The sequence below is a fragment of the Eptatretus burgeri genome, chromosome 18, assembly GCF_056783735.1.
Source record: "Eptatretus burgeri isolate ZD-2024b chromosome 18, Ebu_testis_v1, whole genome shotgun sequence".
NCBI lineage: Eukaryota > Metazoa > Chordata > Myxini > Myxiniformes > Myxinidae > Eptatretus > Eptatretus burgeri.
This window is the reverse complement of record NC_140978.1, coordinates 47425398-47452210: the sequence shown is the minus strand read 5'-3', so window position 1 is coordinate 47452210 and position 26813 is coordinate 47425398. Positions and strand designations below refer to the sequence as shown.

The 26813-nt window shown below is 41.9% G+C and overlaps 1 protein-coding gene across 8 annotated transcripts in view; it reads right to left on the bottom strand.

The window, feature by feature from the left end:
• LOC147009047 (amyloid beta precursor protein binding family B member 2-like) overlaps positions 1–26813 on the bottom strand; it is a 192083-nt gene that overhangs the window by 13401 nt on the left and 151869 nt on the right. For all 8 annotated transcript variants that reach the window (XM_085863928.1, XM_085863927.1, XM_085863925.1 and 5 more), the window contains 5 exons: positions 16994–17108; positions 16253–16349; positions 15981–16064; positions 12182–12297; positions 4127–4306 (listed from right to left, as the gene is read on the bottom strand). In XM_085863928.1, the coding sequence (XP_085720054.1) occupies positions 4127–4306; positions 12182–12297; positions 15981–16064; positions 16253–16349; positions 16994–17108 (592 nt within the window). The remainder of the gene's footprint in view (positions 1–4126; positions 4307–12181; positions 12298–15980; positions 16065–16252; positions 16350–16993; positions 17109–26813) is intronic.

The window sequence follows — 26813 nt, the reverse complement described above, 5'->3', positions numbered from 1 at the left end:
CTAGTTCACACATTCATTTATACTCCTGGTGTCTCTGGGTGGTGTGTGACTGCCTCGGAGAGATCCAGTTCCAGAGCGGGTAAACAGGGTGGCAGCCGCAGTTCGAGTTGCATACCTCAAGGAAAGCCCATGTGATAATCTTATATATTATTTCCGAGTTTGTTGTTTCATGTCGCGCTATCTTCGACTTTGTTCTGCGCTCGAGTAACGTGATATTCGGCTTACATTATCTCAAAGACCATATGAGGTGCATGGTACAAAAAAAGTAAATAAAATGGTTCTGAAACAGTGAAATCGTATTCCACTTACTGCATTAAAGTAAAATTACGACTGATACTCTGCATCAGTTCCTTTCTAAAACACACCCACCCCAACATGTCGCGCAGAGCACGGGTTATGCTAGTCTCTTTTAAAATGGCACATGCTGTTTGAAAGTGTCAGGTGGTTTTACTATCCTGTTGGAACATGCTGTTTCAACGTACCCCATTTCATTCAATCTTGTACTAATGCCAGCAGACAGAACCATCCTCCCTGCTTCCCCTCCAAAACGCAAGTCAACCACCACCTCCCCCCCAACCCCCCACCACCCTTCAAGTCCCACTATCAAGCACAATTCCAGAATACCCCTTTCCCCACCCCACTTCCCCCTCCTCATACCCCCAACCTCCCGGAATGTACAGCGACATGTGGTGAAGCTTCACTCGCCCCCATTCCTCACCCTCTCTCCTCCTAGCTCCCCCTCCCCCCTTTCCTCACTCCCTTCGACCGACCGACGATTTAAATGGCTGCATCTACACTATTGAAAGTAGACGCTTGCGCTCAACAATTGGATTTTTTTACACTCAACGACTTTTAAACGGTACCACTCAGCTATTTTCATTGTTTACAATGAACGATTTAAATTGCTGTCACTCGCCTTTGTTTTTTGACGCTGGGGTTTTGAAATTTGAAGTGTTTCTGCTGAACGTGTTAAAACGCTCAAACTCAACTATTTTAAATAGACGCTGCCGATGGACAATTGGAATCATAGCCAAGCTCGACATCGAAGTGTGAACATCCTCGTCATGCCGAAGAAAAGTTTGAAGAATGCTGCAAATAAGTGTCCTGGCCGTGGCCGTGGACGCTGACGCAAGGACGATCCATTATACCGACGTCTTTCAGCCTGAGTAACTTAAAAGTTACGTCTGTCGACGTGTGGCAACGATCGCGTAACGTGCCAACAACACGTTAATCATAGGTTAGAAATAAGTTTCGGGTACGCTAAACATTACCTCGGCGTGTCTCAACTTATGATTAACTTACAAGTAGCATGTGTTGACGTCTGTCAACGATCGCAGACCGTGCATACAACTTGTGGCCAGCATAGCGGAACGTGTGAGTCATACGCCGGCATACATCGTGAAATTTCAAGCATGAAAAAATTTGAGGACAACCAAAAAGTACAACGTTTAAAGCCAGCGTACAACGACGTATGGCAGTGTTTTTCAGCGTGCTCTCAATGTTATCAAAACTTACCCATAACGTATTCAACGTGTGCCAGCGTTTTAGAAAAAAAATTCAAAAATCGGCATACGTTGGCTAAAACGTCAAGGTGTGACCGGGCCTTTAGATCCGGATCTGGATCTTCAATGAAATTAAATGTTGCTATCCTTGGCCAGTCACCTACACACACAAAAACTTTCACAACGATTGTTTAAAAACTATGGCCAAAAATCATGTGTGACAGACAGACAAACGCGACAGACCAACATATGTACTTGGTGAAAAAAAACTTCACCAAGTAACAAACAGACAGAGAGGGGTGAAAACACAACCTCCTTCCACCTTCGGTGGCAGTGGTAACAAGAAAGAGCAATCAGAGATTGCAGACCCTTGCAAGGACTTGTTTTGTGTGGTGTGTATGGAGTTTTGTGTTGTTTATTTTGTGTGGTGTTTGTGCACTGGTGTGTTACGTAATTAATAAGACATAGCTAGAACTGCCACTTTCTACAGTGTGTGCATGTGCACGTGTGTATTGTTATGTCTGGCTTCTTTCTTGGGACTAGAGTGCAGTAATTGGTCTTTATTTTGTTTATAACTGCTGGCAGTGATGACCAGGTACGAAGACGTCCCGCTTTCATGCAACCCTGCTTTCATCGGAAACCTGATCCTGACCCATGACGTTTATTATTGTTCAATTGAATTCAGAATGGGATTAAGATAAATTCAATTCAAATCAAATGGAAGACCAAAGAGGTACAGTCCTGCACTGGAGTCATCAGAAGGAACCCGAACAAGCAAAAAGCAAAGATGAAGTCATCAAGAGGAACCTGGATAGGATTCGGGTTTCAGATGTTGCTCCTCAACCCTCAAACCCACCCAGGCCCAAGTGAGCCTTGTTCAAAATAAAATAAAATCAAAATCAAAAAGAACCCAGATAAAAAATTTTTAATAATTCTGGCTGCCAGAACATGCATCGAATCAGGTTGAAATTTAAAACATATTCCCCATCACGACGAGATCATAATTGTGAAGCTTCACCTTGATTAATGAAGCGGTTCAAGGGAAAGAATTATTTTTCAGATTTTCGCTCAATCCATGTGTGGCTGTCAGACCATGTAACCTATCAATTATTCGTGAACACCATGGTATCCATAATGCTTCAGGAACGTATGTGAAGTTTCCCCTCGATCTGTCCATCCATTCTGGAGAAAACGATTTTTTTATAGGTTTTCAGGTAAATCCAACATGGCTGACAAACCATGTGACTGAAGGCATCATAGGTGTGAACGTTTTGCTCCTCATGTATAGGCGGTCATATCTGTAAAGTTTCGCGTTGATCTGTTCAGCCATTTCAAAGAAGATTTTTGAAGGTTTAAAAAACAAATAAAAAATGGGTGTCAAACCACATGACTGATGATGTAATCAATTTTTTTTTTCTGTAGACCAATTTATCCCTGGATCACCCTAAAAAAAATTCATACATATTGGATAAGCGAGGTGTTGACTTCGTGGTTAGGGTGGCTGGATTTGGATCTTTTCGAGTCATGAGTTTGAGCCCCGTTGGCTGCTGAATTAACACCGGGTGGGGTTGACTGCCTGTCATCCTCCTGAGGTCGGCAAAATGAGTGCCAGCTTGCTGGTATCCTGTGTCGGAGGGGCGACCCTTTCAGGATCGTGCCCAATAGCCAAGGAGACTGCTTCAGCAGCACCAATGCTCTGCCTGGAGTATGGCTCCAATGGATGGATGGATAAGGAATATGATTTGAGAAGGTGATTATTCGTGAAGCTCTCTTTAAACTCGCTCAATATCAGCAAATGGATAAAGTTTTTTTAGTGAGGTTACAAAGTTGTATTGTTTTCAGGTAATCCTAACTCATAATTAACGTACTGGTGTTCATGTGTTTGTTTGTTTGTTTGTGTGGCACGTCATACTTGCGGCATCGGATCAGCATGACCCCAATTAATGTATAGGGATGTTTTTTTTTATCTTTGCCATTGGTCTTGGTGGAGGAGGGGGGAAGGGGACGCTAACTCTCTCTGTAAATATGTATTGCGTAGTGCCACGCCATGGGGATTACAGTTCCCCACCATGTACAGTACAGTATTTCTGTCCACAAGTTTTCCAGTGCAGTGAGGTATTTTGAATTGTCAGCACGAGGTATGTTTTTGCTTCATGCATGTAATCCAGATTACTATTAAATTAAAAAAACTTTGAAGACACGTGACTCGATTACCAGGACGGATTTTGAAAAACCGGCCTGGCCAAATTTAGATATCGTTCCATATTATCAGAATCCGAAGAAATTTCGAAGATCGGATCACAAATGGTGGAGGAGATAGATTTTGAAAATGGACAATTTCACAACTTTGGAGTGGCCTTGACCTTGACCTTCAATCGTGTCAAAAGTCATACCGTGGTGCATCCCTCATCGACATCTACCCACATACCAAATATCAAGAAAATCGGAAGAAATAAATGGGGCCATACGTACGAACGGACGGACATCGAGACTGGTTTTATTAGGTCATCTCGTTAGAGATGACCTAAAAAGTAAATAAAGAAAATTAGGTTCATGACAGAAAAAGGAGGATGGCAAGATTGAAATTTTCAGTTGGAAGACTGATAGTTTACAGAATTACTCACGACACAGGCAGCCTGTACTGCTTCTGAGAGCCCCGCAGCGTTGCTGTCACACCAGAAGACATGGCACTCGAAGCGTTCAGGCCCAGCAGCCATGACAAATGCAAAGGCATGCACGTCATAGCCTACACCCATGAAGGATAGGTAACGGATGCGGCATTCCAGGATCACTTCATGCTCCACCTAAAACAGGAGTGCACAAACATGCAACACATGCAATCAATTTACAAAAGCCTGATGTTTCGAGAACAAGCGAGATCTCTGACTGAGAGGCGTAAAGAGTGGTGTCATGGTGACACCGCATTAAGTTCCATTAGTGACAGTTCTGCTTCGTGGATTGGGTTCACGTCTTCGCCAATCACTGTGCTCCTTGCTTTCAAATAATTTTGCCACTTTTGTTGGCACTGTAAATGTTTGTGTAGTGCTTTGAATGTGGGATGCAAGTCAAAGTGTCAGTTGATAGTTTTTTCATAGGAATACCAGGCCGAGATAACCTTGCGGTTCACCCTGACCCTGTGCCAAGATGGTTGGCTGATTCCATGCAAATGTGTGTTGGTGTGGAACGTGGATGGACCATCGCTGCCGTGGTTGGGTTTCTGGCTGACAGAGCATTCATAAGGCCTAAAAAAAAAAAAATAAAAAAAATGTTGAGTTTCCGGTAACCCGACCTACCCCAATAATTCCTGCCAATCGCAATTACTTTGAATTTATTTTTGTTGCGTGGGTCAACTATTTTATGTCTGCTGTGCATGGCATTACCCTGTGCCATTGTGGACCGCTGTGTTCTCAACAGATAAAATCAGCGGCTGTTTATTTCAATTAAGGGGTCAGAAAGTTTTATCGACATTTTCAAAACATTGCACAACCCACCAGGGCCACATCGATGGTGTCATGTTCAAAGATGGGAAATGGATGCTGGATAGACATTCCCGACTGACAGACGTCATGGCTGCTGTGCAGATATTTGGTGTTCGTTTTCTTTCACTTAAAATGCCGATGTGGTCACCAAGACGCACAAGATGTCAGACCCATGAGGTCTGCATTTGACATATTTTTGTCTGCTGAAAACCGGCTACCACCAAATAAACTAAAAGGTATGTTGTGAGGAAGAAGCTTATGGTGAACATAAGTCAAAAATCGAAAAGGAAGTGGAAATGAATATTTTAAAATACAGAACTCAATTTCTTGAAAATTATCTTGAGCCAGTTTTGTTATAAAGGAAGAAAAATTGCAAGATCTTATCATTATCTCAGTTTTGTGTGTGCCTTTAATAGACGGTACTGTACATTTTTTTTTTGGGGGGGGGGGGTGGGGAGCTGTTTATACCTTGCAAACAGTATATACATTTTATTTTACACCAGCAAATCCCACCTGTCGCTTTGCTAACATAAATACAGGGGAGGAGGGGGGGGTGGGAGGAGAGGAGGGCGAGCAGAAGAAGCGGAGAGGTGAGGGGAAAGAGAGGAAGGAGGGGACAGAAGAGGGAGAGAGGAGGTGAAAGGAAGGGGGGAGAGTGTGGAGCGGGGTGAGAGGGAAGGAGGGAGAAGAGAGGGAGGTATCTGTGGGGGTGTATAACAATTGCTATGTTGCCAGATTATGCAGATTAAGTTGAAAGTGCAATAGTTGGGTTAAAGTTTCTTATTTTGAAGAGTACCAGTATATACTTAATGGATGCCCCCAAAGGGTGTAATCTCGGATTTTTGTCAATTGGAAAGGGTCTAATGTCTGGATATGCAAGATTTTCAGGGATGATGAATGGGAGATTAGTATTCTTAAATTCCTTTATATGTCCTTTTTAGCCATGCTAATGATATGCTCGCTTTATCACTGCTGTGACCAGCTTCACTGTTTAAAGGAAACCTTACAGATATACTAAATTGGTGTCATTTAATCCTCTGACTTGCGCACACAATACTGTGTTTAGTGTTACTACTAATTTGGTCTCTTACAATGGACATGTTAAAGTTCATGATTATAAATCTTTTCAATGATCAACATACACATATTGGTTGGAGAAATGTAGAATCTGAAATACTGCACTGCTTCCATTTAAACACGTCCAAACCCCACCCCCCTCCCCCAAAAAACCCCCACCTATCCCATTCATTGAGCAGCATGTTACTGGAAACCCACCATTTTGGGGGGTGGGGGGGGGTAAGATATGCAACTGGACTCAATGGTACATTTTGTTTGTGAAATGTTGGTAGATCATATAATATAGGGGCTAAACCCTGATTGCAGAGCCAGTAATATTCTTGAATACACAGTCTACATGCACGATTGAATGAAGCCAATTTCACATTTAATACCCACTGTTGTTTGTGTGTGGGAACATCAGCCAGTTTCTGGTCGTATCCTCATCTATGATAAGAGAGTCTCAAAAATAACGAGAGGCGCTATGCTTTTAACTGTGAGCAGTTATGGCCACGTACCACTGCCCCTTCCACCCCTCACTCACCCCCCACCCCACACACACACACACACACACACACACACACACACACACACACACACACACACACACACACACACACACACACACACACACACACACACACACACACACACACACACACACACACACACACACACTTTGATGCAACCCAGCTTCGATTGGACACCTGACCGATATCGTCCTCTTTACCCAGCGAAAACATTATTTAATTTTTTCCTTCAATCCAATATAGCCACCAAATCACGTGACTGATCAATTATTTATCATCACCTGCATCCTCCCACCCCAACCCTTCCTCCTCCCACCCCAGTCCCACCGGACTTACACCCCACCCGAGTCCCTCTGGACACCCACCTTTCCCTTCCTCAGTTACCAAGTGTAATTACTTGTGTTGTTTCGCATTTCTTGTAGAGAACTCACCAAGTGGCTTAAACACTCAAGTGAGCATGCACCTTCATTGGGCAGTGTATTTTCGACCGCTGCCGCAATCATTGAAAACAAAACATTCATTACCTCATTTCAGTTATCAAAATGTACATCCCCCCCCCCATCTCAAAACAGTTCCTATATTTAAGGCGACAAGACTAGTTGTCTTCAGGAATAGATTAATTATAAATTAATTATGGAAGCAGGTTTGGTATTTCATGACGAAGCTCATGATGTTTATTCACTTCACATAACATATCCATTCGTTTGTTTATAAGATTTTAAGAGTCGGGTGAAAACGAAAATGAATTTTAATGAAAGGTCACGATTTTCTTTCGTCTGCAAAATGTGAAAATTAACGTACCTTCATTGGGCGGTGTATAATTCGACCGATGTCGCGATCATTACAAACAAAACAAACATTACCTCGTTTGAGGTGAAATCAAATTGTACATTTATTTCCTCAAAAAGGGTAGCTATCTTTTATAATCGAAGACGGGTTGTTGAGTCTTCAAATATACAGTTCATGAGGCCTGTGTAAACATATTGAGTGATGTGAAGCGATATGGCCACGATTTCTGGGCGGCTGGAGGGAAGGCGTGGCTTAGCTAAAAGGCGGTGCTTGTGACGTTTGCCGAGACGAGGAAAGGCGTGGCCTAGCTAAAAGGCGGTGCTTGTGACGTTTGGGGAGACGAGGGAAGGCGTGGCCTAGCTAAAAGGCGGTGCTTGTGACGTTTGGGGAGACGAGGGAAGGCGTGGCTTAGCTAAAAGGCGGTGCTTGCGACGTTTGCCGAGACGAGGAAAGGCGTGGCCTAGCTAAAAGGCGGTGCTTGTGACGTTTGGGGAGACGAGGGAAGGCGTGGCGCAGCTAAAAGGCGGTGCTTGTGACGTTTGGGGAGACGAGGGAAGGCGTGGTGCAGCTAAAAGGCGGTGCTTGTGATGTTTGGGGAGACGAGGGAAGGCGTGGCGCAGCTAAAAGGCGGTGCTTGTGACGTTTGGGGAGACGAGGGAAGGCGTGGCGCAGCTAAAAGGCAGTGCTTGTGACGTTTGGGGAGACGAGGGAAGGCGTGGCGCAGCTAAAAGGCGGTGCTTGTGACGTTTGGGGAGACGAGGGAAGGCGTGGCCTAGCTAAAAGGCGGTGCTTGTGACGTTTGTCGAGGTTCCAGAGAAGATGTCCAAAATTTTTCCATTTTTCCGACATGGCTGCCACCCGACGTGACCTATGACATCACAATTATCATTTTAAAATTCTGCATGAGTAGTCGCATCTATGGTTAAAATTTTGTGTCAATCGGACAAGTCGTTGCTGACAAAACACATGTTTAAGGAAATCATCGAGCAAAAAAAGGTCCAAAATTGAACAAAGAATAATAACAAAAAATAATCTGAACACAAAAGATAGGGTACCACAGCCGAAAAGGCTCATGGCACCCCAATAACAAACTAGAACTGCCACTTTATAACTGCGGGCAGTGAAGACCGGGTACCAAGATGTCTGCTTTGATGTAACATGGGATTGCTGTGTTTCAGACCGAGTAACAGGCCATGTTCCATCTAATTATTACGTACGCAGTTCGCCCTTTTTCCGGAATACATTGTCGGTATCAATTCAATTGGTGTTTATATAACCTAAACACAAAGTAATAAATGTTGACACCATGAGTGCACTGGGTAAAGCAAGATTCCCCTGAGTCTAATGAGGCCCCACATGTTTCTCTACGATGTGGGATTCACAAGTTATGGACCAAGGAACAGGCCACGTTCCATAAATTTATTATGTACACAGTTGACCCATTTTCCTGAGGCCATCATTGGTATCAATTCAATTGCTACTCCTATACCCTCAAACGCATACAGGCGCAGCGAAATGAGCCTTATTCAAAAATAAAAATAAAAAAACTTCGAAAAGGTATCAGATTCAAATAATTAAATAATTCTGGCTGCCACACATTGTGGCTGATCTGCCTGAAATTTAAGGCATGCATTCCCCACGTACGCGAGATGATAATTTTGAAGTTTGACTTTGATTGATATAGCGGTTCCAGAGAAAACATTATTTAATATTTTTCTTCAATCCAATAAGGCTGCCCAACGATGCGGCCAATTAGGTTGAAATTAAAGATGAAGATTCCCCATGACTCTTAGATCAAAATTTTGAAGTTTCACATTGATTGATGTTGCCCTACCCCTCTCTCCCAACCTTATCCCTCCTTTCAACTCCTCTCGACCTCCCTCTCTCTCTCCCTCTCCCTGACTCGTCCCCTCCCCCCTCTCTTTCCACTCCATCTCACTCTCTCCCAACTCTCCCCCCAGTCCCCCATATTTCACCCCTGTTGAGGGGACTGTAGCATGTACGAATCAGATTCGGAGTCGACCAGTGGGGTGCAAAGGTCACTGCATGAACGAGCTGTTGGTTTTGAATGCTCCCACCCCAGATCTCAGTGTGTGTGTGTGTGTGTGTGTGTGTGTGTGTGTGTGTGTGTGTGTGTGTGTGTGTGTGTGTGTGTGTGTGTGTGTGTGTGTGTGTGTGTGTGTGTCGTTAATTGGAATCTACATATGTGGGTTTCAGAATGTGGAATGGAGTCCACCCAGGGTGGGCTCAAAGTATCCACCTTCACTTTAGTAAAGGGTCACGATTCATGGACAAAGCCGTGAAGTTTTCGGTTCTCAAAGTTTTCTGCCGAGGGATCTCTTGAGGATCATCGCTGAGCCCCGGACAGCTTCCAACTGCAGTTCGTTTGTAATATTATCCCCAGGGATGGTGTTTAGCTCACCTGAAAAGTAGTTCTGGGGGAGCTTATGGGATGGCGTGTCATCCGTCCGTCCATCCATCCACAAATACTTGCTACTTCTTCTTAGAAACTACACATACGATTTCAATGAAATTTGACGACAACCTTCATCACCCATGATGGCATAAAAATGGGATCTGAAGGGGTCTACAGAGGGAGTTTACGTGGGGGGGGGGAGTGTATTGCCCCCCCCCCAAAGAGGTATTTGCTCTCTTTTCAGAAACAAAACACAATTCCAATGAAACTTCACTGAAACCTTCATCACCCATGACAAACCAAAATTTGTTCATGACATTCGCAAAATCAGGCTCTCAGGGGATTTAAGGGGGGTTGCTCACCAAAATATGTATTTGCTTTCTTCTCCAAAACTACACATATGAGCGCCAGTCAATAAGTAACTTTAAAATACTTTTCACAAATTGTTTATTGCAGATAGGTGTGCAACAACTGTTATTTTTCAACATAATCTCCATTGTGTTCAATGCATTTTTTCCAGTGCTTTACTAAGGCCTGGATCCCTCGAGAAAAATTCTATTTTGGCTGCTTGTGTTGGCAATCGTGCAACGCCTCTTGGACCTCTTCGGCAGATCGGAAAGTGGTTCCACCAAGCGCCTCTTAAAGTGGCCCAAAGATGTGGTAATACAAAGGGGTGAGGTCTGGTGAGCAGGGTGGATGAGGAAGACACTCAAAATGCATGTCCTCGATTGTTGCAGCTCTAGCGCAGGCAGTATGGGGCAGAGCATTATCATGCTGCAGCAAAACACCGGTCGTGAGAAGTTCACGACGTTTGGATCTGATTGCTGGTTTCAGATGATTTTTGAGGAGGTTGCAGTATGATACACAGGTGACTGTAGTCCCTCTGGGCTTGTAATGCTCTACAAGTGGCCCTCGGCTATCCCAGAAGGGCGTCAGCATCACTTTTCCAGCAGATTGGCTGTGTGCGGAATTTTTTGGGCTTCGGTGAAGTTGAATGACACCACTCTTTGCTTGCCCTCTTCGTTTATGGCAGAAAGTCGTGGACCCAGCTTTCATCCCCAGTCACTTTGCGCTGTAAGAAACTGTCACCTTTTGTTTCATAACATCGCAGAAGTTCTTCACGTGCGCCCACTCGCCGTTCTTTCAGTTCGGGTGTGAGTTGTCTCGACACCCACCTTGCAGACACTTTTTGGAACCCCAGCACATTGTGAATGATATGGTGTGCTGAACCATGGCTAATATTCAATTCCAAGACCACTTCATCCAGCGTAATGCGACGGTTTTCCCTAAGCATGCGCTCAACTAAACATGTTGTTTGCTGCAATTGGATACCCACCTCAACCCATCGTAACCCGCTGAGCAAGCTGGTTAAATGCGGCTTTCAACTATGCTGACAATTTGCCAGGTGTCGAGAGAAGCATTGGGAAATTTCAAGGTGATGGTTTGCTTGTTACCAGAGTGAAGGAAGCTGCAGCATCAGAACACCTGGTGAAGGACTTGCTCAGTATCGATCGTAGCAAGTGCCTGATTGAGCTGGTTACTAAATGTGAAAGTTATACTTAAGGACATGAAAGTCCCTGCCGTGTCTATCTTGTTTACCCTGTGTACCCTGCCCCATCCCTCTCCCTTCCACAGATCTCCTAATACCCCTGTTCCCCACTGTTTTTTCCTTCCCTCTCCTGCCCCTATTGTCTCCTGCTCCCCTTGTTGTGCATTTCTGTGTTTTAACTCTCATACGAGCCTCGACAGTGTATAAAAAACATTAAAAAAAAAAAAAACTTGATATTAATTTATATTTTGAATACAAATCGGAAAATGAACCTGCAGTTTAACAGTACTTTGGCCCTGAATTTGTCCCGATTGTGCATGTGCAGAGTGAGAGGGGTTGTTGTATTTTTTAATTGTTTTTTACTCGTCTGACTAACATAAAATTTAAAATCATTCCAAACAGAAAATTTACTGGGGTTTTTTTTGGACGTTATAAATGGCCACAAACAACATGCATGAATAACTAATGGCACGTGTTCAATAAGGTGGTGTAAAAGCCTCTGCGTTAACGGCAGTAAACATCCAGAATTATTTTTTTCTACAACTCATAAAATCTTTATTTTATTTCAATTGAATTATATACTTGAACACTGTAGAACACAAATCACCTTTTTGACACTTTCATGGCCCTTCCGTTTAGCAATACTTGTATTTTTTATTTTTTAAGTTTTAAGGTGGAGAATTTCTGTTTTTTTAATGTTACATGATAGCAAAATTATTCAAACAAAATGATCAAAGTAACAACGAATGCGAGATTTCAATCTATGGTCTCTGTGTCGAGACACCCATCAAACTGTTAGAGCAATCAAAGATGCTTAAAATAACCGTACATGTGTGAAAATGTAGAATGCATGTAGATACCTGCTCCTGGCATACTGTTATGGTCGCTGATGTGACATTGATGATAACGGGAGTCCACTGTTCTGGCTTATGCGCAGCAAGCAGACTCGCTATAGCCCCACTCAAGATATCCATTCCTGCAACAACATGCAAACACAAAAGGCAGATGACACGTATTCTCACACTGAAAATGTATTATTGCTGTGTAAACATACAATTCACCTCCAGTTCAGGGTCCGGTGCATGTGAATGACTGAACAGCACTTGCTCTGAACAGTTCATACAAGCTTTGTGCCCCAGATCAGATATGTTGTGTATAACCGTTTAATTTCAATTCCTGTTTTGCTGGTCGTGTTTCTCATCACATTTTCTGTCCCAAACTGTGTTTTGTTGAGATAAATCATCGAGTTTGTGTCTTGGCAAATTGCGGCCTACTGGTGATAGTCGGGTTGTATCGGCTTTTTAAAGTTTTTTTTATCCCACGTGCCTTGTTTTCGCTCCTTTTATTCCTATTATTGTTACTTCTGATGCCTCAGCTCAATTATTTTCCCCTCAATGCCCCCAAAAACACAAACAACATAATACTCTTCTTCACTCTGGAAAAAAAACCCAGAAAAAAACAAAACAAACTCGATCTCCATCCCTTTTTTCAATATCCCCCAACTGAATAATCACTGCATAAAACATCTCTTCCTTTAAAAGCTCTTCAAAACATTAAAAAAAAAAATCGGAATCAAATTTTCTTATTTTTTCTTCGACTTCATCAGTGACTACCCATTAATTGTTCTTCTTCTTCTTCTTCTTCTTCTTCTTCATCAAAATCTCTTCCTTTTCCCTATCACAAGCCTTATTTCCCAAAACCTCTTCACTCCTAAGCCTTAACGCTTCATTCATCCAGCCTTCTCTTTCACCTATAGACAAATTTTCCTCCATGCTTTCAACCAAAAACATTCATACCACCCCACCCATGAAGTCTGTCACAGGATAACCAATTTGGGAATCTTGAGACGTCCACTTTACAGAGGTTGTGCGCATGTGACAAAAATTTCCCCTCAATGCCCATTGATGGTGTCAAATCTGTAGGAATATCAGTGCCTTTTTTGTTTCTGCAAAACCCCTTCTGCTTCCCCCTCATCTCTGCTTCCCCCTCATCCCTCCAGGCTTCACCCCATCCCCACAACCTCTCCTTGCTCCTTTCCACATTCCTACACCCTATCTGCAGCTTCTCCTCCCCTGTCCTGAACTGTGTGGACCACAAACATATCTGAGGTCCCCTGTCCAACGTGACATCTCTCAATAAAGGCTGTTGCCAATAAACCAGACATCATCTGTTTAACAAAATCCTTCTTCCCACAGGACGTCCCCAACTCCATAGTGTCTTTCCTTGGCTATCATCTCCTCAGGTTTGATCGACATGAACCCCGTAATGGTGGCAGAATCACACTGTGCATCAAGAACTCTATTTCACACTTTCCATGTACTGTTCTTACACCTCCTAAACCCCAGGAGTACCTCTGGCTGCGACTTTCCCTACACTCCCATCTCATGTTTGGCTGTGTTGTGCCATCCTCAAACAGTGACAACTCCATCTACATTTCTCTCTCAGACTACATGGACCATCGAAATGCAGGTATAATGCAAAAGATAGACAATCAAGCATGTGTAGCGAGATCATTCACTTGTCTTTCAAGAAGGACATTCATACAAGGTATACCAACAGAAACGGACATTAAAATTACCTAAATATGTACAACCATATAGGAGCTCGATAAGGAAGCATCTTACAAATACCTTGGAGTTGAAGAGAGCCACCAAATATGTCACAAAAATGCACCAAACAATTACTAAAGAATACCTGTGTAGAATGAAGAAGATCCTGAAAACATACCTCTCCCAAGAAACAAAATCTCTCGCTCACCTTGCAAAAACTTCCAAAAACAAGTGCAAATAGAATATGTCATGCACCAAACCAAAACAGCAACAGATACAGCCACAATAATTACAAAAAAGACAAAAGTAAAACATAAGAAGAAACATCAACAGATACAGTATATAGTGACAACTTGGAGAAAGACAAAAGAGCAGGGGGAAAAAAAAAAAGAGTTGGACATAATGGGCATAGATAATGAAGACTCAGCTCAACTGGGATGAATAATTAATCATTACAATTGCCCAACACCAAGAACACCACATGAATGGCTTTAAAAAATAATGGCGGGACTAAGTCCATTGGACAAGTGTAGGTTCTGCAAGGTAGAAGCAGAAAGCACAAGCCACCTCCTATCGGGATGTAAAAACAATTGTCAGAACAGCTCTACACATAGTGATCCAACAAGGTATGTGGAGTAATCCACTGGCACATCTGCAGAAATTTCAACATCCCAGTACCACAAAACTTATGGAAACACAAACCAAAAGCAACCACTGAAAACAAGGACATAATGCTCACGTACAACTTGATGATCCTATCCAGCGTGAGCATCAAAAAGAAAGCACTGCGACCAGACATCGTACTCAGATACAAAAAGGAAAAGAAGGCATTGCTAAATGAGGTGTCCAGACCCAGTGATTTTGGTCTAAATAAAATAGAAATCAAAAAAATGACCAATTAAATTATCAAGACCTTAAGAATGAAGTGAAAAGATCTTGGAACCGGAATTGTACTGGTCAGTGATAATTGGAACAACGGGAATGAAAAAGAAGAACCTCACAAAGATCAGACAAACCATCGCTGGGAACATTACACAAACAAATTAAGCATTGAAAGCTGTCCGAGGCTCAGTGATGACCCTGAAAAGAGCCCCTGGAGCAAAAATCTGAGATTAACAACTTCACAACTTAGTCCATGAATCTAAATCTTTCACTGAAACGAAGGTGGCTACTTTGAGTCTTGGGAAGACTCCGTTCCCCCTTCTGAAACCCAAATTATGGAGAGAACAATCAGTGATGCGCACACGCGCACACACGCATGCACGCACACACACACACACGAACGCATGCACGCACGCACTGGTAGCAAGGAAGATGAAAAAATAAAAAACTACAAGGAAGGAAGCCCACGTTTTTGCTGAGCGAAAACGTGGGCCACTCACAAGACGTCAATGGTGGCTATCACCTCCCTGTTCGGCCTAACATGAGCAGGAGTCAACGAGCATCCATTGAGCTGCCGGACGAGGTGTCGGGCGTCAATGGAAAAAGGTGGATGTCAACATCGGTGAAAGAGAGGTGGGTGAGGTAAATTATCCACAGCCGTATTTGACTGTCAGAATGAATGAATTATGAAAAACTCATGATGTGTTTAATCAAATATCCTGTTAGTCCAAAGTGTCCCGATGGAAAGGGGTAGAATGAGTATTCTATCTATCTCTCAGCTATATCTCGCGTGCATGAACATGCCAGAAAGAGGAAAAGGCCATCCCATGAGAAAGGGAATCTGTTCTATACCCTTATCCAATGCATCAAAGAGAGTTAGAATCCCACCAAAGAGGATGGGTCTATTCTTGACATGCATTTACGTCAATGCATCTTGACATTAACATGCATAAATAACTGTCTGAGGACCTGAATGTTGTGTGCATTAGTCAGATTCGATTCTGAAACCCAGAACAATATATATTTCGTCCAGTGTTTCTGAAAATGCTGGTGTTAAAATTCAAAAAATAGCTTATTCTGCACTTTTATTTCAGCAAAACTACAGGTGCTTGGAATTGCCAGGAAGAGCAGAATATTGAAATGAAACGACATATTTTTCTGTGGTATTTTCATCAACAGCTCTTCAACAAAAAAAACTGCTCAGAGCTGTGAATATAAAGACACGTACCGACTGGTTTGGCGACAGGAAGACTGCCAACATACTGCACGTGGAATTTTTGCACCAGCTCTGTTTTTGGTGTTGGGAAATCGACTACAAAAAATAGGCAAGGGCATAGCAAACGGAAACCGATTAGATGAGATCAAAAATGTGGAACTCATGAAAATGATATGTAAATTGGAACAAAATACAAAAACATAATCAGAACTAAAGTGCATCATTTAACAATACATGGGATTAGAGTACTTAATTTAACTCTAAGGTTTGTCATTTCACAATACCTTGGATTGGAATATCGCAGGTTGCGTCTTGCTTCTCAGCCTGAAGAGAAGAGTCTTCATTTTCTAATGCTTTGGCAGTCTTTCTATCTGCCATTATCTAGGAAAAGCATATCGTTTCTTCATTTATGTGAAAAACCCCACCCCCACCTATAAAATTGAGATCTTTAACAGCGAAGACTACAAACAGAGAAAAAAACATAGAAAGTAGAACTTGATGTGAATGCGCAAATGGATATGCCTCCGGATGCACTAGATGTCAAACCAATGTTGCATTTGATCGCAGTTAAAGATCACATGAAACATGAAAGGTCCCATGAGAGGGAATGCAAGACACAAAAGAGATAATTAGAAGATAGGAAACATCATATACTTCCGACTCAAGTTATGATCTGCAAAATTATTTTCAAAGGGCACATGACCTTGGACCTGTTGAACCCAAAATTAAATTACTTCATCTTTGTGTCGCAGTCCATACCTGTACCATGTTTGATTGAAATACCTACCTCCTGTGGTTCACAAGTTGTGCTGGCAACAAAGATTTTCAATTAAAGGTCATGAGCACGCACGCACGCACGCACGCACGCACGCACGCACGCACGCACACACACACACACACACACACACACACACACACACACACACACACACACACACACACAATAAGCCATATACATTATTGCTCATCATTAATTAAAGTGTGATGGAAATGAATTCGTTTCAGCACGAAACGTATTTGGGCACCTTTGAGCAGATGTCGTGTAAGCTTGTTGCAATTGCCTTGGCAGGAGTGTCACATCGGAAAACGTGGCATTTCAGCACACGTGTAAGCTTGTCACGAGCAACGTATGCAAAGTCTCTGAAAAAAGTCAGGGGTGCAAGTGTCAGTGCTCTACACGGTATGACAAGCACAATCCCTCCAACAACAATAATAATAATACAAAAACCCAATGCAGTCATGTATTGATTATCAAAAATCTGGAAAGGAGCAGCATTTAGTGGAATAAGATCCAAAATGTTAAAGAAAAATTGTCCTTTTGGTAAGTACAATGCCAAAAGGAAGTTTTGCACAAAAAGATGGCAATAATGGGCAAGTACAATGTGTTAAACAGGTGAGCGACTTTGCCGTGTAAAAATACAAATACAACAGTTTTCTGCAATTACACCACAATTACTATCCTGCATTCCATTGTGAACTTTCATCATATTTGAAAAATTCAGACATTACATTCAAGTACACTTATGCCCATTGGTGATAAAATGCATCATGTCTCAGTGCAGATTCTATTGGATAATTAAATCAAGAGGTTGTTTCAAAAATGTCTGGAAGTGACAATGAGCACTTGGCGAAGAAGAAATATATACATATATATACATATATATACATATACATATATATATATATATATATACATATATATATATATACATATATATGTATATATATACATATATACATATATATATATACATATATACATATATATATATATACATATATACATATATATATATATATATATATATATATCTATATACATATACACACACACACACAGAAGTGACAATGAAATGAGCTCTGTCAATTTTCACTTGAAGGGAAAATAAATGAATTAAAATGTATCGAAATGACAATGAGCATGATATGATGAGAATTTCCATTTGAGAGGAAAATAAATAAATAATAAATTAAAATGTACAGAAGTGACGATGAGTACTTTGAGAATTTTCATTTGGAGAGGAAAATAAATAATAAACAAGTAGAGGTACTATGCATTCAAAGTACACTGCACCCATGCCAAATAAATAAATAACATCCTCCAGCACGAGAGACATTGCCGGGGCGTCTTCGACGCTTGGCGATGCCGCTGTGCAGCACGTGGAGATGGAATTGGGAGGGAGAGGTGCACTTCTGATTTAAATATGTACAAGTGATACTGACTCGCCTTGCAGAATGTGGAGATGGATTTGGGGTTGAGCGGTGTACAATAATTGATTGATTCGTTGATTAAGTGCGTAAGTAAAATAGTAATTGTAAAATAATTGATTCCTCAATCAATTGCCGAATAGCAAACCTAAATCACCACCGTTTCATCCGAATCTGTAAGTTTTTGAAAATTAAGTAATTCATCAAAAAATGAATAATTAATTGATTCATCAATAAATCAAAAATACCCTCTTTTTGTTCACAATGTCGAGGCTCGTATGAGAGCTAACACAGAGAACATACAACAAGGGGAGCAGGAGAGACAAAACAGTGGGGAACAGAGACACGAGGAAATCTGTGGAAGGGAGAAGGATGGGGCGGGGAACACAGGGGAAACAAGATGGACACTACAGGGACTTTCAGGTCCTTATAAGACAGGGACTTTCAGGAAGGGAAGCAGGGAATTTGAAGGAGGAGGGTTTGGGGTGGAACAACAGGGGTAGAAAAGATCATGGTTTTGGATGGGGAAAGATAAGAGATGGCCATCAACAGCTGGTTTGAAGACCTGGACGGACGAGGTGGTCCTGAACAGCTGTTTTTAAGACCCTTTATAGTCAAATCACTTGTTCACTGTCGTGTCCAAATATCAGCTGACTAGCTCAAAAGGTGCCCGAGATATTGCACAGATGAGAAAGAAAATAAATAAGGGATTCATAAATCGATAATAATTAAGTAATTAATCTATTAATTGATTCATAAAAAAAATTAAAATACCGTTTTTGTAAAAGCACATCTTCACTTTTGTCCCCAAATTTCAGCTTCTGAGCTCAAAGGATGGCTGAGATATCACCGTGACAAGAAAGAAAGAAAACAAATGGAGTAAAAACTTAGTACTTCCTTCCTTGAGCTCACGCATCGCCTGGATATGGAATTGGGAATGAGTGGTGTACAAAAATCAGACAATAAAATCTACAGAAGTGAAAATGAGAATTTTGAGAGTTTCCATGTGAGAGGAAGAAAAATTAAAATGTACAGAAGTGTCAGTCAATGGGCAATGAAAATTTCCATTTGAGAAGAAAATAAATAAATTCATAAATAATTAAAATGTACAGAAGTAACAAAATGAGCACTTTTAGAATTTCCATTTGAGAGGAAGACTATATAGTATAACAAAAAATTAAAATGTGGACAAGTGACAATGAGAACATTGAGAATTTCCATTGGAATCTTCTTTGCAAGTTGTAGACAGCAAAACAAGAGAGCATTCCAAATGTACTGGTTTTAAATCACATGTTCACTGTTCATAGATAAAAGAAACTCTTTCTATTAAAGAATGAAAGAATATCAAGGGAGGCACGAAGCACCACCCCCCCCCCCCCTTTTACATGGAACGGTTTCTTTGTAAGCAACTTTAACACAGGGACTGAAAATTCGTTTCTCGGCTTACACTGTACGAAATTGGCTTCAACTTTCAAAGTAAATCCTTTGTATGTTTAGTTAATACGTGTTCCAAATTTCAGCAACGTCCGTTTCCGCATTCTTGAGTTTTTAACGAAAACCCTTGAAATCAACTTTGGTGTGTCAGTTTGTCCGTCCGTCTGCCTGAAATGTGGTAAAACTCGCTGAAACTTGGAATATACATCAGCTAATACGTCTAATCAATGGCTTTCAAAACAAATTCCACCGAAGTTCTACAGTTTTTGATTTCTTGCTAGTTTTTCCCCATTGGGCGAATCCCAAAAACTTGGCCATTGAAAAATTTCGACTCCTGTTGTAAAATATTCAAACACGAGGGCTCATACCTTATGAACTGTTGGATGAAAGTTCGTGAAATTTGGAATATGAATAGAGGGACACTTGTTGAGACTTCAAAGTTACGCACAGCCACATAATTATTGACAGAGCAAAAATTAGGGACACTGTAAAAGTGGACTTTGGAAAAAACATCAGTTTTTCAGTTGCTCTAATGTGAGAAGAAAACTGGCTGAAACATGGAATACCGTACGTAATACAGAAAAACCGTTCCATTTGTGGGAAAAATGCCATGGGCATAGAAAAGGCCCATTTATATGGTATGTGCCATGTGGAAAACTATAAAAAAAAAGAAGGGACATTGCACAGCTTGTAGAAAATGCCAAACAATCGCAAAGAAGAGACATTCCATGGCTTGTGGAAAATGCCAGGTGATATAAAATAAGGCACATTAAAAAAAATCTCATGTGCATGCTGTACTCCCCTTGTGTTCTTTGGAGGAACCAGGTAATGCTCTAGAAAAGTTCATATAAAGGGGTGCTATATGTATATATATGTATATATATATATATATATATATATATATATATATATATATATATATATACATATATATACATATATATACATATATATATTAAAATCCATCATTACGTAAAGCTTTTGGTGTTCCTTGAAAACGAAAATACATAAGATAATGTGCACATGTGATTAATTTGTATAAAAATTGGCGCCCCTTTATATGAACTTTTCCAGAACATTCCTTGGTTCCTCCTGAGAACACAAGGGTAGTACAGCATGCACATGAGATTCTTTTGAATGTGCCTCATTTTCTGTCGTCTGGCATTTTCCAAAAGCAATAGAGCATCCCTTCTTTTCTATTGTTCAGCATTTTCTACAAGCTGCGCAATGTCCCATGTTTTCTATAGTTTGCTGCATGGTACATACCATATAAAGGGGCCTTTTCTATGCCCCTCGCATTTTTCCCAAGAATAAATATTACATGCTGAAATGCTAAACCTGTCATACCGAATGGTTTTGTCACTTTTTGCACAAAGTGCATTTTGATGGTGAAAATATGGTGGAAGGAAACATTTAAATTTGGGAGCTGATGCGACCAGGAAAGACAATTTTGCTTGAACACAAAACAAATACAAAACACAAGTCTCATTATAACACAGATATTTTCTGTGGATTGTTGTTTGCATTGGAAATTTGTTATACTGGAACCCTTTGTTGGTGTTCTCCTCTTCTTCCTTTTATTAGGGGTGAGGTCCGATGGCACCAACCTTCTAACATGCCTTGACCACTATATTCCTCCACCTTCCTCTGTCCTCAACCAACTCCCTCCACTCTCCAACCACCCCAACCTTAAGAATATCCCTCTTCACACAATCCTCCCATCTCAACCACATTTACCTCTTTTCCTCCTCCCTTGCTCCCTCAATCTATCCACTCTCTTTGCCATTCTCTCTTCCCCCATCTGCATCTAGTGTCCAATCCATCTCAACCGGCATTTCACCAATCTCCCCGTCAACCTCATCTGCAGACCAATCTCCTCTCTCAGTTCATCCATCCTCCTCCTATCCACCATCTTCACTGCCGCAATCCTCCTGACCCATTTGTTCTCGCAAACCTGCAGCCTCTGTTGTTGTCTCTCTGTCAGTGCCACCATGTCTCCAGGCCGTAAAGGTAGGCCGGCATTACACATGACATTACAACCTTCCCTTTCAATTTTCTTGATATCTCTCTGTCTGCCATTACTCCCTCCACCATCCTCCACGCATTCGCACCCACCTCAATGCTCCTCCACACCTCTACCTCGGGCTTACCCTCCCCAGTCACTGTTCCTCCCAGATACTCAAACCTATTCCCCTGTCTGAACTCCTTCCCCTCTAACCTGATATTCATTTATTTTCTCTGCTACCCGAGCAACATCACTTTAATCTTCTCCATACTCATCTTCAGCCCACGCTTCCCAAAATGCCTCCTTCCACTCCCCCAGTACCTCCTGCATCTCCGGCCCACTCTTCACCACAAGAGCCAGATCGTCCACATCCAACATCCTCCCCACACGACCCCTCAAGCTCACCTTCCTTCTTACCAGTTCCAACACCATGATAAACATGAGTGTGCATTTCAGTAAAAGACATTACCAAAGCTTTTTGACTTGAACTCCTCAGGATAAAACCACAAGCAAATGAAGAAGAAACACCAAACTCTCATTTATAACATTAAAATGTAATGTCCTCAATGTTGATTCGTTGAGAGAAAGAAAGGACGGGATTACCTGATTGGTGGAACCATCGAGCATCATGAATCATGACGAGGCAGAGATGAACCATCATGAATTATGATGAGGTGGAAATGAACCACCATGAATCATGACGAGGCGGAGATGAACCATCATGAATCATGATGAGGTGGAAATGAACCACCATGAATCATGATGAGGTGAAAATGAACCACCATGAATCATGATGAGGTGGAAATGAACAATCATGACGAGGCGGAGATGAATCACCAAAGCACCGGTGGAAACATAATGCTAATTAGCTGAGGACTAGTTGGGGGTGGGGGGGGGTGATTTTCATGATGACTCAACATTGACTGTGGCACAGTTTTCACACAGACAAGCCATCATAGTCAGAATAGATATAAAGTTCAGACAAATTCTGTCGACGAAGAATAGGATTGGTTGACTTGATTAATGTGGCCTCCATTGCATGAAGGTAAGCTAAACTGCGTCCTCGACTCAGGATTTTAAACCAGCTGATACGATATTGCTCTCCACACTGAGAATTATTCAGTAAATGGTAACCAATTGTAGAGGCACAGGGAAGAGTTGTCGTACTATGTACATTCTTACAAGCTCGAGTTGGTTGTACGGTTGACTGACCCCATCTGATCCCCAAAGGGATGTGTTGTTCAGTGTGATCCCTTCAGTCTCAAAGATGTGCGGCCTACATACCTAGCATCACACTGGCACTGAAATTCGTAAATAATCTTACTTGTATGAGAGGCAGCAGAACATCTTTTTGGACTGATGGAAGCAACTGGCAGGTGGTGACAATCACTCGTGGTTGAACAGCATCGTAAGAATGGGACACTGTCTGCTTGATCTGGTTTTCAAACCTGCTGAGACACTTTGCCTTTCCAAGGTAGACGTAGGTACACCGGACATTTACCAGGTCCGATTATAGGATTCTTTGATGGGTTCAGGAATTTGTGTATATATCTATAGATCATCTCTCCAGGATACCCATTATCAAGAAGAATATTATTGATGGTCTCAATTTCAACATGGAGTTTATCTGTGGAGCAGATCTTTCTTGCTCTATTGACCAAGATACCAATCAATCCAATCTTGTATCTAGAGGAACTGTCAGAGTCCCACCTAACAAACTGTTTGATAAAAGTAGACTTACGGTAGGTAGACTGTGATTTTATAAGCGTCGGCCGATTTCTCAACTAAGACGTCCAAGAAGGGAAGTACGCAGGAGTGTTCCATCTCTAATGGAGAGTTCAGGTATTCCAAGAAGACTTTACACGCTGAGGTTGACTCAAAGACGGCAAAGATGTCACCCACGTACTGATAATTATAGATGGAAGGAGGTTGATCTCCAGGATGTGGATCTGCAAAGGCCTGTTTTTCACAGTAACCTACAAAGATGTTTGCCAAGATGGGGCCGAAAGGGGCACAACACCATCGATCTGAGTATACATTCAATCATTGAAACTGAACTCGACAGAACGGGTCGCCATATTCATTGATTCAACGAAGACAGATTCAGAGATCGGTGGAGGTGTCAAGTCCTTATGATACAGAAGTTACGCACAGATTTCAATCACTTCTGTCAGTGGGACATTTGTGAATGGACTGGCTCTATCATACGAGCACATTGTTGAATTCTCCTTTAGGTGTGTGACGGACCGTATGGCATCTGTCACATTGTGGAATGTGGAATGTCCTTTATAAAGGCAAAGTGTCTCAATGGTTTGAAAACCAGATCAAGCAAACAGTGTCGCATTCTTACGATGCTGTTCAACCACGAGCGATTGTCACCACCTGCCAGTTGCTTCCGTCAGTCCAAAAAGATGTTCTGCCCGACTCTCATACAAGTAAGATTATTTACGAATTTCAGTGCCAGTGTGATGCTAGGTATGTAGGCCGCACATCTTTGAGACTGAAGAGATCACACTGAACAACACGTCCCTTTGGGGATCAGATGGGGTCAGTCAACCGTACAACCAACTCGAGCTTGTAAGAATGTACATAGTACGACAACTCTTCACTGTGCCTCTACAATTGGTTACCATTTACTTTATAATTCTCAGTGTGGAGAGCAATATCGTATCCGCTAGTATAAAATCCTGAGTAGAGGACGCAGTTTTGCTGACCTTCGTGCAATGGAGGCCACATTAATCAGGTCAACCAATCCTATTGTTTGTAGACAGAAATAATTTGTCTGAACTTTAAATCTATTTTGACTGATGGCTTGACTGTGTGACAACTGTACTACAGTCAACATTGAGTCATCATGCAAACCACCCCCCCCACCTCTCCCCCCCCCCAACTAGCCCTCAGCTAATTAGCATTACGTTTCTGCCGGGACTTTGGTGATTCATCGCCTAATCATTATTCATGATAGTTCATTTCCACCTCCTCATTATTCATGATGCTCTGTTGCTCCACCAATCAGGTAATCCCATCCTTTCTTTCTCTCAACCAATCAACATTGAGGACATTACATTGTCACTTTATAAATCCCTTCCACCAACCTGACTTCTGCTTCCAGCACTCCCATCTATCTCAGTGTCGCCACCACCATCCCTCATAACAGTATCATAGGCCTTCTCCAGGTGCAAAAATCCCAATGCCATCTCACCTTGCACCTCCAACCTCTTTTCCACCAGCTGTCTCAGGGCGAACATCCCATCCGTCATCCCCCTACCCTTTCTAAGCCCCTGCTGTTCTTCTCCGATCTCAATCTCCACACTCTTCCTTATCCTCCCATCCAGAATCCTCTCCAGCACCTTGATTGCATGACTTAGGAGCATAATGCCCCTGTATTTCCCCAGATCTTGAAAATCGCCCTTCCCCTTGCATATTGGCACAATTAATTGTCTTCCAATCCTCCAGAATTGAACCCTTGCTCACACATATATTCAACAGCCTCTTCGTCCAACTGACTCCAACTAATTTTGCTGTAATTATCATCCCTGTACACACCTCATCAATGCCTGATGCTCTTCCCTTCTTTATACTTTTCAATGATGTCCACACTTCCTCCTCTGTGATCTCCACCAACCCCACTTTCCCCACGACAGAACACAGTTGCTCCAGCTGACCATTGCTTCCTTCCCAGTTCAACAGATGTTTGAAATATGCTTCCCACACCTTCAATACTGATCCCCTCTCTATTATGACCCCCTCCCCTCAACTTCATGTCCTTACCATCCTCATCCCTGTCATGAGTATATATATATATATATATATATATATATATATATATATATATATATATATATATATATATATATATATATATATATATATATATATATATATCACACCTTCCTCCCACCATCCTCTTCCCACTTGTTGTAAACCTCCTCTTCCATATAATTCCTGGCCTTACCAACAGCTCTCCTTGCTGCTTTCTTCTTCTGCCCTTACAGGTGCAACAACCCCACATCCAGCTGCCTCCCCCCATCCGTGATCTTTGTCCTCTTCTAAACCACCTCCTTTTCACCAACTGCATTTTGCTACCTTCCCCGTCCACCATGCTTGGTTTCTATCCCTCGACTATGCACCCTTTCCAGACAAACTCCACACAAAACTTATGCAATTCCCCTAAATGCCTCTGTACTTTTCCCACTCCTCCTCCAAACCTTCCATTTCTTCGCTAAGTTGCTCATACCTAGCCCTCAACCTCTCCTTGTACTCTATGAGGATGTTTCCCCTACACTTCCCATCCCTAATAACCTTTCGTCCCCTAATCTTCACCTCCCTGCTTTTCTTCATCCATACCACAAACACCACAGGCTTGTGGTGGGTGGTAACATGCTCTTCTGCCACTGCCTTACAATCCTTAACTCTCCACAACTGTCGATTCCTTACCACCACCAAATCCAATTGTGTTCTATGTTGTCCACTCCTATTTGGTAATCTTGTGTCTTTCCCACTTTTGAAAGAAGGAACCAGCTCTATTCCTCGTTCCCCACCCAAATTTACCAATAAATTCCTCTTCACCCAGCTCCATGACTCTCACATCCATATTAAAGTCCCCTGCAATGCACAGCATCACCTTCAGCCCATTATCACCATCACCAACTCCCATCATCCTCTCCAGTGCGTCCCTGAAGTCCTGCTTCCCTGCCCCAGTCCTTCCCGTTTGTGGCCCACATACTGACACACAACACACCATTTGCCTCTGTATCACCACCCATGGCATGGCTATCCTTCCCTCCCATCGTTACACTCTGACCACCTGCTTGCTGATCTCTTCCGATACTATTCTTACACTAAAATTAAACAAACAAACAAAAAAACGAAATGGCAATTCTGAATATTCAGGGTGAGTGAGTGTTACATAACCACCATGGCATTTCTGTTTGGTGAACAGTATCACTAAACCAACTAGCTGGAAGAAAGTATGACTTCATTCTTCCGCAACACCTCATTGGATTGTGATGAATTTTTATTATTTACATTTTACTGCTCATTTATAGATTTGGAATACATACAGGACGTTATCACATGATTCTCTCCACAAAGTGTTGTTCGTCACAAATAAATTAGCTACAATGGGTTCCCTTTGACCATGTTCGGTATTCTGAGTAAGTTTACTTTTCCTCTTTGTCTGATGTCATTAAGTCTGA